Source organism: Myotis davidii, unplaced genomic scaffold, assembly GCF_000327345.1.
Source record: "Myotis davidii unplaced genomic scaffold, ASM32734v1 scaffold135, whole genome shotgun sequence".
Classification (NCBI taxonomy): Eukaryota; Metazoa; Chordata; class Mammalia; order Chiroptera; family Vespertilionidae; genus Myotis; species Myotis davidii.
Window position 1 is genome coordinate 12,767,598 of NW_006289813.1, and position 12,409 is coordinate 12,780,006.

Here is a 12,409-nt window from a genome sequence, read left to right on the forward strand (position 1 = left end):
GGGCTGCCATAGCTAAAGACATCGCACAAGGATAGGTGGGTCCAAATGGAAGAAGCATGTCAGTGGCAGCATTCAATCAAGCATGATACATATTTATTTTCCAACTCCATCCACCCCTTGCGCAAGGTTTTGGTTGAAATTTTGTGTTAACTTTCAACTTGGTTGAGTTTTCCTAGAGAAGGCATTGAAATGTGCTGTCTTTTAAAAATTACTTTTAACATATAAATTCTCAAAAATTCTTTGGAAGATTTAAAAATTGGAAAATTTTGTCCTCAAGGTTCCAAATATTACTGAGAAACTTTTTGTTGGCAAACAGCATATTTGTAAAAAAAGAAAAGAAAGAAAGAAAGAAAGAAAAAAGTCATATACATATGGGAACATTTCCAAAAGTCTGTTTTGAAAATGCTCTTTCCATAGCACGAGTTCTTTTCAAATAGTAATTACCTTCTTATTTGTTGTTACATCATCTTTACCTGGGAGACACAGGTTATGTATGTTGTGTTTTTCTTGATGACCTCCAGAAAGCAGGTCGCTGAAAATCACTGGTTTTCATACACAAGGTGGACAAAGGAAACACTTCTCTTTCAGTAGAAGGAAAAAGTGCACTCACCCTCTAAGTTCGATTCCTCTGGTAAGTGCTGGGCTTCAAGATACACATCAGACCTCCAAACAGTAAAATATTTTCATGATCATGTCCCATCTTATTACATAGTAAAAATTCGACTAATTTTTTTAATCCTTACCTGAGAGTGTGTTTATTGATTTTAGAGAGAGAGGAAAGGCAGAGAAAGAGAAACATTGAAGACAGAAACATTGATAGGTTGCTTCCTGTACACATCCCGACCAGGGATCAAACCTGCAACCTAGGTATGTGCCCTGACTGGGGAATCAAACATGAAGCCTTTCAGTGTACAGGACGATGCTCCAATCAACTGAGTCACCTGGCCAGGGCTCTACTAATTGTAAAGGCCTTATTTTTAGAAAATTAACCATACTGATGACATTCTTTAGTATTTTTGGCATTTCTGTCTTTAGTTTCTTTGCTGCGTTATCTTTCATTGGGCCAATACAGTCAATCAATTTCATGTTTGGACTACTTCTGTAAACTACTCTGAATTCATTTTTATTCTCGTCAAAGCAGCTGTTATCTTGTATAATTTTCCCCTAAAGCATTATTTTAAGTAGCCACGTCACTGACTTTTGAAAATATATCTGTTCTGATATCTCTTTCCTTTAGTGACTCACAAATAGATAGTTGTTCGGTTGCATTATTGAAACAGAATTAAGCAGTGGCCCTGGCTGGCATGAAGTTGTTCTGTAAGGTTTGCTATGAACTAATGACTTAGTGATCAAATTGGGTAGTACTTTGTGAATTATGCGGATTTTAAAAGCTTTTTTTTTTTATTATGCATCGTATCAAATCTACCACCGTATTACTGGAAATTGAGACTTTATGTAACTTTTATATGTTGTAATATTTCTTTAAATAAATCATTCCTATAAATAAATAAAAAATCCTCAGCCTGGCCAGCCAGCGTGGCCCAGTGGTTGAGCATTGACTTATGAACCAGGAAGTCACAGTTTTATTCCTGGTCAGGGCACATGCCTAGGTAGGGGGCTCAATCTCCAGTGTGGGGCGTGCAGGAGGAGCCGATCAATGATTCTCTTCTCTCTCATCATTGATATTTCTCTCTCTCTCTCTCCCTCTCTGAAATTTAAAAAAAAAAAAAAGTCCTCAGTTAACGTCATCCACAGGTCCTGGGACTTTAAGCAAAATGATGTGTAACAAAACCAATTTAACCAGAGGCTAATGGATGTAACAGGAGGTAAGTTGCTCTGGCATCTCATCCGTGTTATAATGAAATGACTTTGAAGGAAACAGCATTGTTCAAGGACCTGCTGTATGCTTATTTGGAACATGTGAGAAGCAGCAGTACTTTCCTCCAATTTCCTAGCAAACCTCCCACACTGCGTGCTGTTTCTTTAAAATTCCAACAATGTTTCTATTGCATCTTCTAGAGAATTTGCCGACAAAATTGGGCATTTTATTTTGTAGCTATAGTTTTCCATGCTTCATTTTAGCTGTTTTCACCACAGCAGGAAGAATGAGTGATTTCCTAATGGGATAAGATTTTTTGCCTTAAGCAATTAAGTAAAAAAATTTCCAAATAGGCTCTTAAATATTCAGTTTAGTAAAATTCTGGCCTAAATTTAGTACTGCATAATTTTAAACATTTGCCAAACATTTACAACTATTTGTATTCATGTTCCAAAAGGTTAGAATTTATTTTTTAATTGATTGATTTTAGAGAGAGAGGAAGGTGGGGAGAGAAACATTGCTGTTCCACCTTTATATACATTCATAGGTTGGCTCTGTATGTGCCCTGACCCAGAATCAAACCCAAAACCTTGGCATATCTAGGCTTATGGTAAGGGTTTTCTTTAATGACAGAGGCTGGAAATGCATATTTCACATAGTCTCTTCATAGCTTCAAACTTTGTTTTGTCTGATCTCTTTTCAATCTGAAAAGATTGTCATCATCTTACCTCACAATATGGCTGAGCACATACCAGTAGTAACAAAAGGGTCAACCCAGCCATTTTCTTAAGGTTTGCTTATCTATAATAATAAAAGTGTAATATGCTAATTAGACCGGATGTCCTCCCGGACCTTCCAGACGAAGCGGGGCTGTGAGGGAAGCCCAGGTCCTGGGTGCCAGAGGGAAGCTGGTGCTGGCAGCTGGGGGAAGGAAGGCCTACTCCTGCACAAATTTCGTGTATAATACATGTATATATGTATATTACATGTATAATAATAATAATAATTTCATGTATATTACATGTATAATAATGAATTATACACTATTATAATTAACTATCACCAAATAAAAAAATAAAGTTCTTCAGGGAAAAAAAAAGAATTGATATATTATTTTATTAATAATACTGTAGGCCCGGTGCATGAATTCGTGCATGGGTGGGGGCCGGCCAGCCCTTCCCAATAGGGGCCGATTAGGCCGGACCGGCTGAGGGGAAGGCTGTGGATGTTTGGCTGGCTGGTCCCTCCCCTGATCTGTGGGGGAGCCGATCGGGGGAAGGGGCTGCAGGCGGTTGGCTGGCCGACCCCGCCCTCAAACAGGAGGGGGACCAATCCGGGGCAGGGCTGACTGGGAGGAGGGGCTGCAGGAGGTTGGCCAGCCAGCCCTGCCCCCTGGTTGAACTCCTGGTTGAGAGGACAATTTGCATATTAGCCTTTTACTATTAATTAGAGACCAGGCGCACAAAATTTGTATACAGGCAGGGGCCCTAGGCCTGGCCTGCTATCAGAGCCAATCTTCCCTGGCTACTGGCAGTTGACCCCGCCTCCCCCCGCTGCTGTTGCCGGTCACCCTCTGTGTGTGGGACGACTAGCGGGGCAATCGGGGCCCCAGCACCACCTGCATCCACTGCCACCCACCCTCGGTTCCTGGTTCCCCACCAGCCAATCGGAGCCTGGGCCTGCAGGCTGGGGGCAGCTCCTGCGCTGAGCATCTGCCCCCTGGTGGTCAGTGCACATCATAGCCAACCAGTCGTTCCACTGTCCGATTTGAATTTTTAAGCTTTTATATGTATAGGTAATATATTAATTATATAGTATATATGACTATAAATATACTATATAACAATATATAACAATTCACATATTATAAACACATAATCTATATATCTATATCTATAATCTATATATCTATATATCTATATATCTATATATCTATATTATAAACACATATAATCTATATATATATATAACCCTAATACGCAAAAAGACCAAAACGGCAGAACAACTGAATAACCTAACAACCAGTCGCTATGATATGTGCTGACCACCAGGGGGTGCACGCGGAACATGGCTGGCATCGGCAGCAAGTGGCAGAGCAGAGAACATGGCAGGCACTGGCTGTGGCAGGATGGTGGAGATGAACGGGGGTGCCAGACCAAGGCGGGGCACCGATCGTTATCATCGGGGTGAGCCTCTGGTGGTTACTGAAAATTCTTTGCTCCCGTGTGCCACAGTCCTGCCCAGCACTCACACCTGCTGCTGGTGCCGGAGCTTCCACTCGCACCTGCTGCCAGTGCCTGGTGCCGGCCCCAATCGCCCCTCAGGGCTTTTTCACCTCCCCCTGCTCCTGAGGGGCGATGGGGGCAGCAGCCGCTGTTTGCACCTGTTGACAGTGCCAGCCCCAATCTCTCTGAGCCATCAGTGGGTGCAAGCGAGGCTGGCACTGTCAGCACATGGAGCAGTGGCAGCGGGAGCAGGGCTGCCGGCAGACAGGGGACCGGGGGCCACAGCGGGAGGGGCTGGGCGGAGGCACGAAGGATGGGCCGAGACTCACCCCTGACCCACCGCAGCCTCATGGCCCACAGTTCCTTTCAAGGTGCATGAATTCGTGCACTGGGCCCCTAGTTAACATATAATTAATACTATTAATACAATAATATATTGATCCTCTTTTATTCCCCTCAAGAATTTTAGTTTATCTGTCCATTTGGTAAAGATCAATTTAGTTAAAATGAACGAATTAATCCATAAACCTACTTCACTGAGTAAGGCTACATGAAATAAGTAAAAAACAAATGAACCAGTGAGGGGCCTTGGTGGGTCACCCCTTCTTCCTGTAGGACACGTCACATACCACACAGGGCATGGGGCACTCTGACATACAGAGTAAGGACACCAGTGTTGATCCATAACTAAAATATTAGTCAAGCTGTCCAGCCAGTGTGGCTCAGTGGTTGAGTGTCGGCCCATGAACCAAGAGGTCACTGGTTAGATTCACTGGTTGCAGGCTCGATCTCCAGTAGAGGGTGTGCAGGAGGCAGCCAATCAATGCTTCTCTCTCATCAACTTTTCTATCTACCTCTCTCCTTCCCTCTCTCTCTAAAATAAATAAAAACATATTAAAAATATTAGTCAAACTCAATTTCCTAATTTTTTTAAGATTAAAAAATGTCTTGGATGCTAATAATTTCCCCCTCTTACCTTCTGTATCTTTTTGGGCTTCCTACCTGGACAATGAACTTTCTAGAGCAGCAATTTTTAATACGAATGTAACAGGAATTTTTTAAGCATGCAATACCTGACTGCATAGACAGGGGCACTGGCCTCTTTTCCCTTAGATTGTCAAATAAAAAAATGACAACAGCCAACACAACAATAGCCATCCAGTGTGAATGAATCAAAATTATACCTATTTTTTGTCAGATCAGCAAATACTACAATATATTTTTTGGTGAGCTGCAGAACTTTAGCAATTGGTTTATGTGTGCCACGAGACGGAAAAGGTTGAAAATCACTGCTCTAGAGCATGAACCATTTCCTTTGGCTGCCACTTAAGTCCTCTCCGCCCATTCTGCTGGGTCAGACGAGGACTTCACAGGAATGGAGATCTGGACGAATAAAATCCTCAAGTCAGGGAAAATCCGCAAGACGTGCCATGCAGCTGGACAGAGACCTGTACCTCATGGAGCTTGAATTGTTAAAAAGGACACCACTTCCCTTTGCCCTGTAATAGCTCGGGCCTCCTTCAGGGATATTTGTGAAAATATATCTGTGATCCCCAAATCAAAAACTTTCTTAATAAACCCCAGCCCATTGAAATGGAATAGCCTTCAAGTTTAGCCTAAAGGGCTGAGCAAACACATTTCAGCTATGGAAATAGCACAGCCCTCCATCTCCATTCCAGCCCCAAAAAAGCAATGGCTAAATTAAGTCCAAAAGACATTGTAAGCGATAGAGTCATCCTTTCTCTGGTGAGGAAGGAGCCCTGAATAAGGTAACTGTGGGGTGAGTCAGCTACTAGACCACCGCTGACCACTCTGCACCCAGGTTTCTGTGGCTAAGTGATACAAAAAAACCAGAGATTCACATTTTTGAGTGTTGCTCTGTACATTTCTACATTGCTAAACCCTGTCATCCAAAAAGCCACTAGTAGTCACACCTCCATTCCCATTTTATATATAATGTTGCTGAAACTCACACCCTCAAAATCTTTGGAGGAGAATCATATTTCAAAGAAGAGTCCCATGAAGGAATCTATATATAACTCTTTAAAAACCCATTGTAAATTGCATGAGAGATATACACACGTATACATACTTCTGTCCTGAAAATAACAGATTTTATGTCCCTCTAGGAAGAGGCAGCAACCCTTGGTCAAATACCAAAAGCCAGAAATTCAAGGATTTTAACCTCTGTGCTTGGCCAACCAGTTCATTGGGGACAGCTGGGCCAGGCGGTGTGGTTATCTGCCTCTGCTTCAGAAGACAGATGGAGTGAGGGCCGGAGCTTGGAACTCAATGGCCTTTTGGGAAAGAAAAACTCAAAAGTCATTTGAGGGCATCTGGTCCTCAAAACCAGAAAGGAAAAATGCTTAGCATTTACTTTAACACCTGGACATAAAAAAATTGAAATACAGGTCAAGATTCCTGAAAATGGTCCAGGGGTGCCCCCAGAGAGAAGGGCATGAAGTCAGGCCCATAACGCTATAATCACATTAAGATGCTTTAATATTTCTTCTCTTAATGGTTTACAATTACAATTCCCAAAAGCAATGCGAGAAGTTTCAAAGTGAGTGTCTGAAGTGGGATGTTTGGGTTTTGCATCTATCAAGGCTGGTCAGTCACCAGCGGTGGCTCTGGTGGGAGGACCGGAGGTGAGGCAGGTCACTGGGATGAAATAAAAGAGCTGTAGATGGACCCCGTTTAAATCCTGGAAAGTGGCTCTTGTCATGTAATCTTCCCTCATAGGACGAGTGGACCTTTAGGAGCCACTCTGGAAGTGGCTCTGGACATCGCTTGCAGGCTGGTACTGAGGGTGTGCCAAAGTGGTCAAGTTTCTGAAAGAACGCACCCATTGGCTAGCAAGGGGTTTGCTATTGCTCGGCTACTCACACTTTTTTTTTTTTTTTTAGAGAGAGAGAGAGAATGGAAGGTAGAGGAGAGACAGAGAGAGAGAAACATTGATGTGAGAGAGACACATTGATTGGTTGCCTCCCGCATATGCTCCAACCAGGGCCGGGGATCGGGCCTGCAACCGAGGTACATGCCTTGACTGGGAATCAAACCAGAGACCCTTCAGTCCTCAGGTCAGTGCTCTATCCACTGAGCCAAACTGGCTAGGGCAACTCACACTTTCTTAAGGCCTTCTGATTCCGGAGGCCTGAGGTGGACTGGGGCAGTTGGAACTTCCCTCCACCAACCATCACGAAGATCTTAGCCTGGTGGGTTTACCAGACTAACCAGTCATCTCTCTATAGGGGACCTGAAGGCTGTGAGTGTCAGGGGAGGATGCCCTTGCGGGGAACCGGGATGGGGCACCTCCTGAGGCCATCATGAGGACACCAGGCACCCAGAGGAGGGGGGTGGTGCCTGAGTGGCTTCCGGCTCAGGGATGGCTCAGGTATTGACATTCTAGGAGACCTCTGAGGGCAGAAAACGTCATCCTAACAGCAGAGTTGAGAAACCCATAGAGCCTAATGGAGATAAACTCGACTCAAGCTCCCAGCACTTTCCGGAACTGTGTTCTGCTTCAACCACAAGAGGGCAGATGTGGGTGGAAGATCCTCTGAAGAGCTGAGGAGAGAGCAAGCTCCCTCTGTCCATGCCAGGGGACATGCCATCGGTTCATGTTTAGCTGCTATTAGATAAACTCTTGTGGAGGAGAAACGTTCTAGATGTCATCACCATCTATTTAGAGACTGGCTATAGAAAAATATGTATAGAACATGTAGAAAATCTTGATTTTCTTTGTTTTCACTGTCAACAGTAAGTTGTTAAGAAAACACCCAAACTATCCTAATGTCATTGGTTACTGTTTGTAGTGTTGAAGAGAAAGTTTTAAAATTTGAGTCAGAGGCTCTGAATTCTAGTCCCCCCTCTATTCTTAAGAAAGATAACTGAACCCAGGAAACCACCTGCTGGAACCTCCGTTTCCTCCTCAGGACAATGAGAAAACAGGACTGGGATGTACTCTGGGATGCCACCCAGAAACGGAGACATGAAATGAACTCACAGTGGGGAGAGCAGGCTGAGCAGCATGCAGTGGGCACATGTGTAAGGTCTGCACGCTTCATTTGCACAGCACCCTTGGGGAATGGGCTGTTCCACATGACGAGTTTTCCAGATAATTGAATTTTAAAGGCTGAAACTGGTTTTCCTTTAACCTTTTGTAATGGAAATCCTCCTAAAGTGTATTACATGCTTCTCTGGCCTCTTAAACATCATTTAACCTTTCCTGACTATCTCCAGGTCATCATGATGACCACTTCTTACTACAACTACATGCAAATGACTGGAAATGGGTAGCCCTCTAACAGCGACAGCAAGACCTCCCCCTGAAGAGAGCGCTGGTGCCTTTGGGCATGTGCAGGTAGGCAGGACCCTCCTGCTAAATGGCCCCAGAGACCATATTAAAAAGCAATAATTGGCAATCCTTCCTTTCTTCCATCTCCTACCTCACCACCTGCAGTCATTTCTCCAAGTAACACCTTCTAGCAGCTTCATGACACTGGGTTTTAAGTCTGCTATAACCTAGACAGAACTCAAGGTTGCCATGGGTAACCGGGGCCTGAGCTTGTAACAACCCTAAATTTAATTTTACACACAATTTAAAGCCAGTGGGTCCTGTGCTGAAGACTGCTTCTGGCCAGGGCTGATCTTCAGCTAGTCCACCCAGTATGCAATGCTTCTAGACCAGTTGGCCAATCACCCTGAGCCCCCAGGCCCTCCAGACAGCCCAGAAACCGGTTCTTGCATGTGCTGACATTCTTTCCAATTGGCTAGTACCCACGCCATACTGGTTGCTCAATATTGGAACATCAGCCTGGTTTCTGGGTTGAAGATTATTCTCTCCTGCTCAGTGAATTGCCAGGGTTAGAAGCTCTTCTCTGTCCCTCAAACTCAAAGGCCTTTTCACCATTATATTGCCAACCAGGTTGGGTGTTAAAATCTTTGCCTGGCTGGTGTGGCTCAGTGGTTGAGCGTCAACCCATGAACCAGGAGGTCACGGTTTGATTCCAGGCCAGGGCACATACCCGGGTTGCGAGCTCGATCCCCAGTGGGGGAGATGCAGGAAGCAGCCAATCAATGATTCTCTCTCATCATTGATGTTTCTCTGTCTCTCTTTCTGAAATCAATAAAAACATATATTTTTTTTTCATAAAACATATATTTTTACAAAGCTACCTTTGATTGAAAACCTGCCATGTGCCAGATGCCTAGTCGGTACATTATATAAGTCACCTTATCTCATCCACTGAAGGACCCTGTTGGGGAATAGCATCAGCCTCCGTAGCTGAGAAACCTGCCCCTCACATGGCCAGTAAGTGGGTCCGGGAGCCAAGTCCACTCCTCTGTGGCATGCACTTTGCACTGCCCTCTGCCCGAGTTTATGAACGCACAAGCAAGTCCAGTCAAGGGTCACATCCTGAAAAATATATTTTAAGTGAAACATGGGCCCTTTTACTTTTCAGAAAAGGCTACTTGTTTTTCATGTGTGGGTTGTTTTAATTAATTCCACATTTTGTTACCAATTTGGAACACTCTGTCCTCTGGGAACAGAGCGGGTGTACTTATAGAAAGCTAGCTGAGGGAGGGAGGGACTAGGCTATAAAGTGTTAGTTGGATCTAATCTTAAAAAGCCTTCCCCGTTCTCCCTGCACCAAACAAAAGTAAACAGAGCATTCTAGAAAGGCCAATCTTCCCCAGGGTAGGGGTGATAGACTCTCAAACAAAAACTTTGCTCTGTGTGTTACCAGCTATGCCTGCAAAACGGAGCATGTGCTATCAAACATAACTAAGATCCCTCCCCCTTCCCCAAAGTTCTCTGTAAGTTCACTCCAGAGCGATGCAGTTTCCACTCGAAAAATGAGGGGCTCTCAGAGCTACTGGCGGACCTGGAAGCAAACTGCAGGCCTCAGGAGTCTCAGCCAGTGACAAGGCAGCAATGGCATTGTCTGTGACTTGGGGGCAGGCACAGATTTAACTTTGGAGCTGGCTCTGGGGTACAGAAGGATGCCAAACCCATGGCTATGAATGCTGTTGTCTCCCCTGGGAAGAATTTTTCAAATTGACCCTAAGCTAATTTTTAAAATAAACAAACCATGACCTCATCTTCCACATTTTGCACCTGCTCCTCCCACAGCTAACACACAAACACACACAACAATTTTCAATGTTCTCTTCCAAAAACATTCACAGGGCTCTAGTTTCCAGAGTAACTCTTATGGGGGGCGGGGGGAGACTGACGGAAAAGCTGACAAGCCATAGGTGACAGGGTCAAACATCGGGTGTATTAGTTCCCTAGGGCTGCCATAAAAAAGCTCCACAAACTGAGTGGTTCAAGCCACAGAAATGTATTGTCTCACCGTTCAGGAAGCGAAAAGTCCAAGATCAAGATGTTGGTGGAGCCACGCTCCCTCTGGGGGGACAGGGAATGATATACTCCGGGCCCTGATCCCAGCTTCCGAGGGTTCCTCGGTTTGTGGCAGCGTAACTCCCATCTTCACACATCTTCTCCTGTGAGCAGGTCTTTGCCCTTTTTATAAGGGCACCCTCCTACTGGATTAGGGGCCCATCCTCCTACCACCTGGCCTCATGTTAAGTAATTAAATCTGCAATGGCCTTCTTTCCAAGGCCATGTGCGGAGGAACCAGGGATTAGGATTTCTTCATATAAGTTTTGGGGCGACACAGTTCAACACATAACATCATCTAAGATAGTTCTGAACTCAAAATCGAACTCAAGAGAAGGATCAGAATGAATTGCCCAACGGATCACCTAATATTATGATCGTACGTAATAGTGTGGATGATTTCTCATGTTGGCAGGATGGGTGGGAAGTTGGTGTGTTGACCCCTGAAATCTGTTAACTGCAAGGGTGAATGGAGGAGAACCATTGGCTGATGCGGGCTCTCTACAGAACCCTAGTTCCTGCTCACCACATTTCAGGACGACACCTACTAAGGTATGTGCAAACATTTAGCATTGAAGGAAACCCCGCCACTTACCTGGCCCCACTGACATCAACTCCAACCATCAGCTGCCCATTCAGGGAGAGGATCTCATCGCGCAGTCGGACCTTCCCACTCTTCCCTGCCGGGCTGTTCTTCCTCAGCTCCGTCACCCAGATGCAGCCCACGTCCAGCACGGGGCCCTGGTGGGTCTTCCTCTTCTTGCCCCCCCTGCGCTTTTCTCCATAATCCCCGAAAACAGGGATGTTCCCGAAACTGAGGCCCACCGTCTCCGCGTCCCCCAACTCCTTGGTGAGGTACACGGTACAGATCTCCATCCCCGGGGGGCTGCGGTCAGGGGGCACCGCGCTCTCATCCACGGCGAAGTTCAGCTGGATGTACTCGCGCAGCTTCTGGATGGCCGCCTGGCACAGCCGCTGCTCCGGCCCCGCCCCGCCCTCCCGCAGGCTGTTCTCCAGCCACCGGCAGAGCAGGGGCAGGTGCAGCACCGCATTGTCCTGCGTGATGGGCATGGCGCTCACTCCCAGACACCAGCATCATGAGAGGACCTGCTCCTGGGGGCCGGACCCCGCGGGGCCCCACGTCCCTTGGGGACCCTGGCTGTCATCGGCTGTGTTCATGTTCATGCTGGCAGATGAGGGGGGGTGCTGGCTCGAGACGGGGTTGTTTGCTGTAGCAAGAGGAGGACAGGACACACACCGACAGTGGGATGATCTTTGCAGCTGGAGTGCTCAGCGAGAGACAGAAGGAAGCCTCCGACAGGTCTTCGCTTGGTTCATATCACCGCAGGGCCCGTGCAAATGGCCCAGAAATGGGATAGCCCTTCATCAGTGGCAGCATGGCCTCCGCCGGATTCATTCACACCTGGAAGAGGAAAAAACAAAAAATTCCTTCCAGTCACAACAGTGGGCCTTCTCACACAGAACACAGGGCCTCTTGTATGACTGAAGGCAATGTTTGCTTTCCGAGCCAGAAGCCTTAATGCCGCTCCCCATCCCCCAGCTGGGCTCCCTCCGCGCAGTATACACAGACACACAGATAGATAGACAGACACACAAACACACACACCCCCCTTCCCTCAGACAGACACCTCTGGAACACTGGCTTTCTCCAGGAAGTTTCCCTGACCAGCGGGGAAATGAGATGACTTTTGCCAGGACGACCCCCATCAAGCTCACATCCAACAGGAGGCTGTGTGACAAGACATAGAAGATCGCAGCGGGGTTCTGGAAACATTTAAGACCTTACATTCCTAGGAAGTTGAAATCTATCTCCATTTGCCTTGATCTATCCACAGCATACACAGGGAGGCTCTCCATTCCAGAACTATGTTCTTACAATGCTACCGAGAGGAGCAATAACAATCCACCGCACAGAGAGACTCTAGGACAGCACCAGTC

The 12,409-nt window shown here is 46.0% G+C and overlaps 1 protein-coding gene across 1 annotated transcript in view; it reads right to left on the reverse strand.

Moving 5' to 3' along the window:
- The window catches only part of PDZD2 (PDZ domain containing 2), a 212,002-nt gene extending 200,127 nt beyond the window's left edge, over window positions 1-11,875 (reverse strand). The window contains exon 1 of the mRNA XM_006762473.2: window positions 11,046-11,875. Within this exon, the coding sequence (XP_006762536.1) occupies window positions 11,046-11,521 (476 nt within the window). The 5' untranslated portion in view covers window positions 11,522-11,875. The remainder of the gene's footprint in view (window positions 1-11,045) is intronic.
- Between the last annotated feature and the right edge of the window lie 534 nt (window positions 11,876-12,409).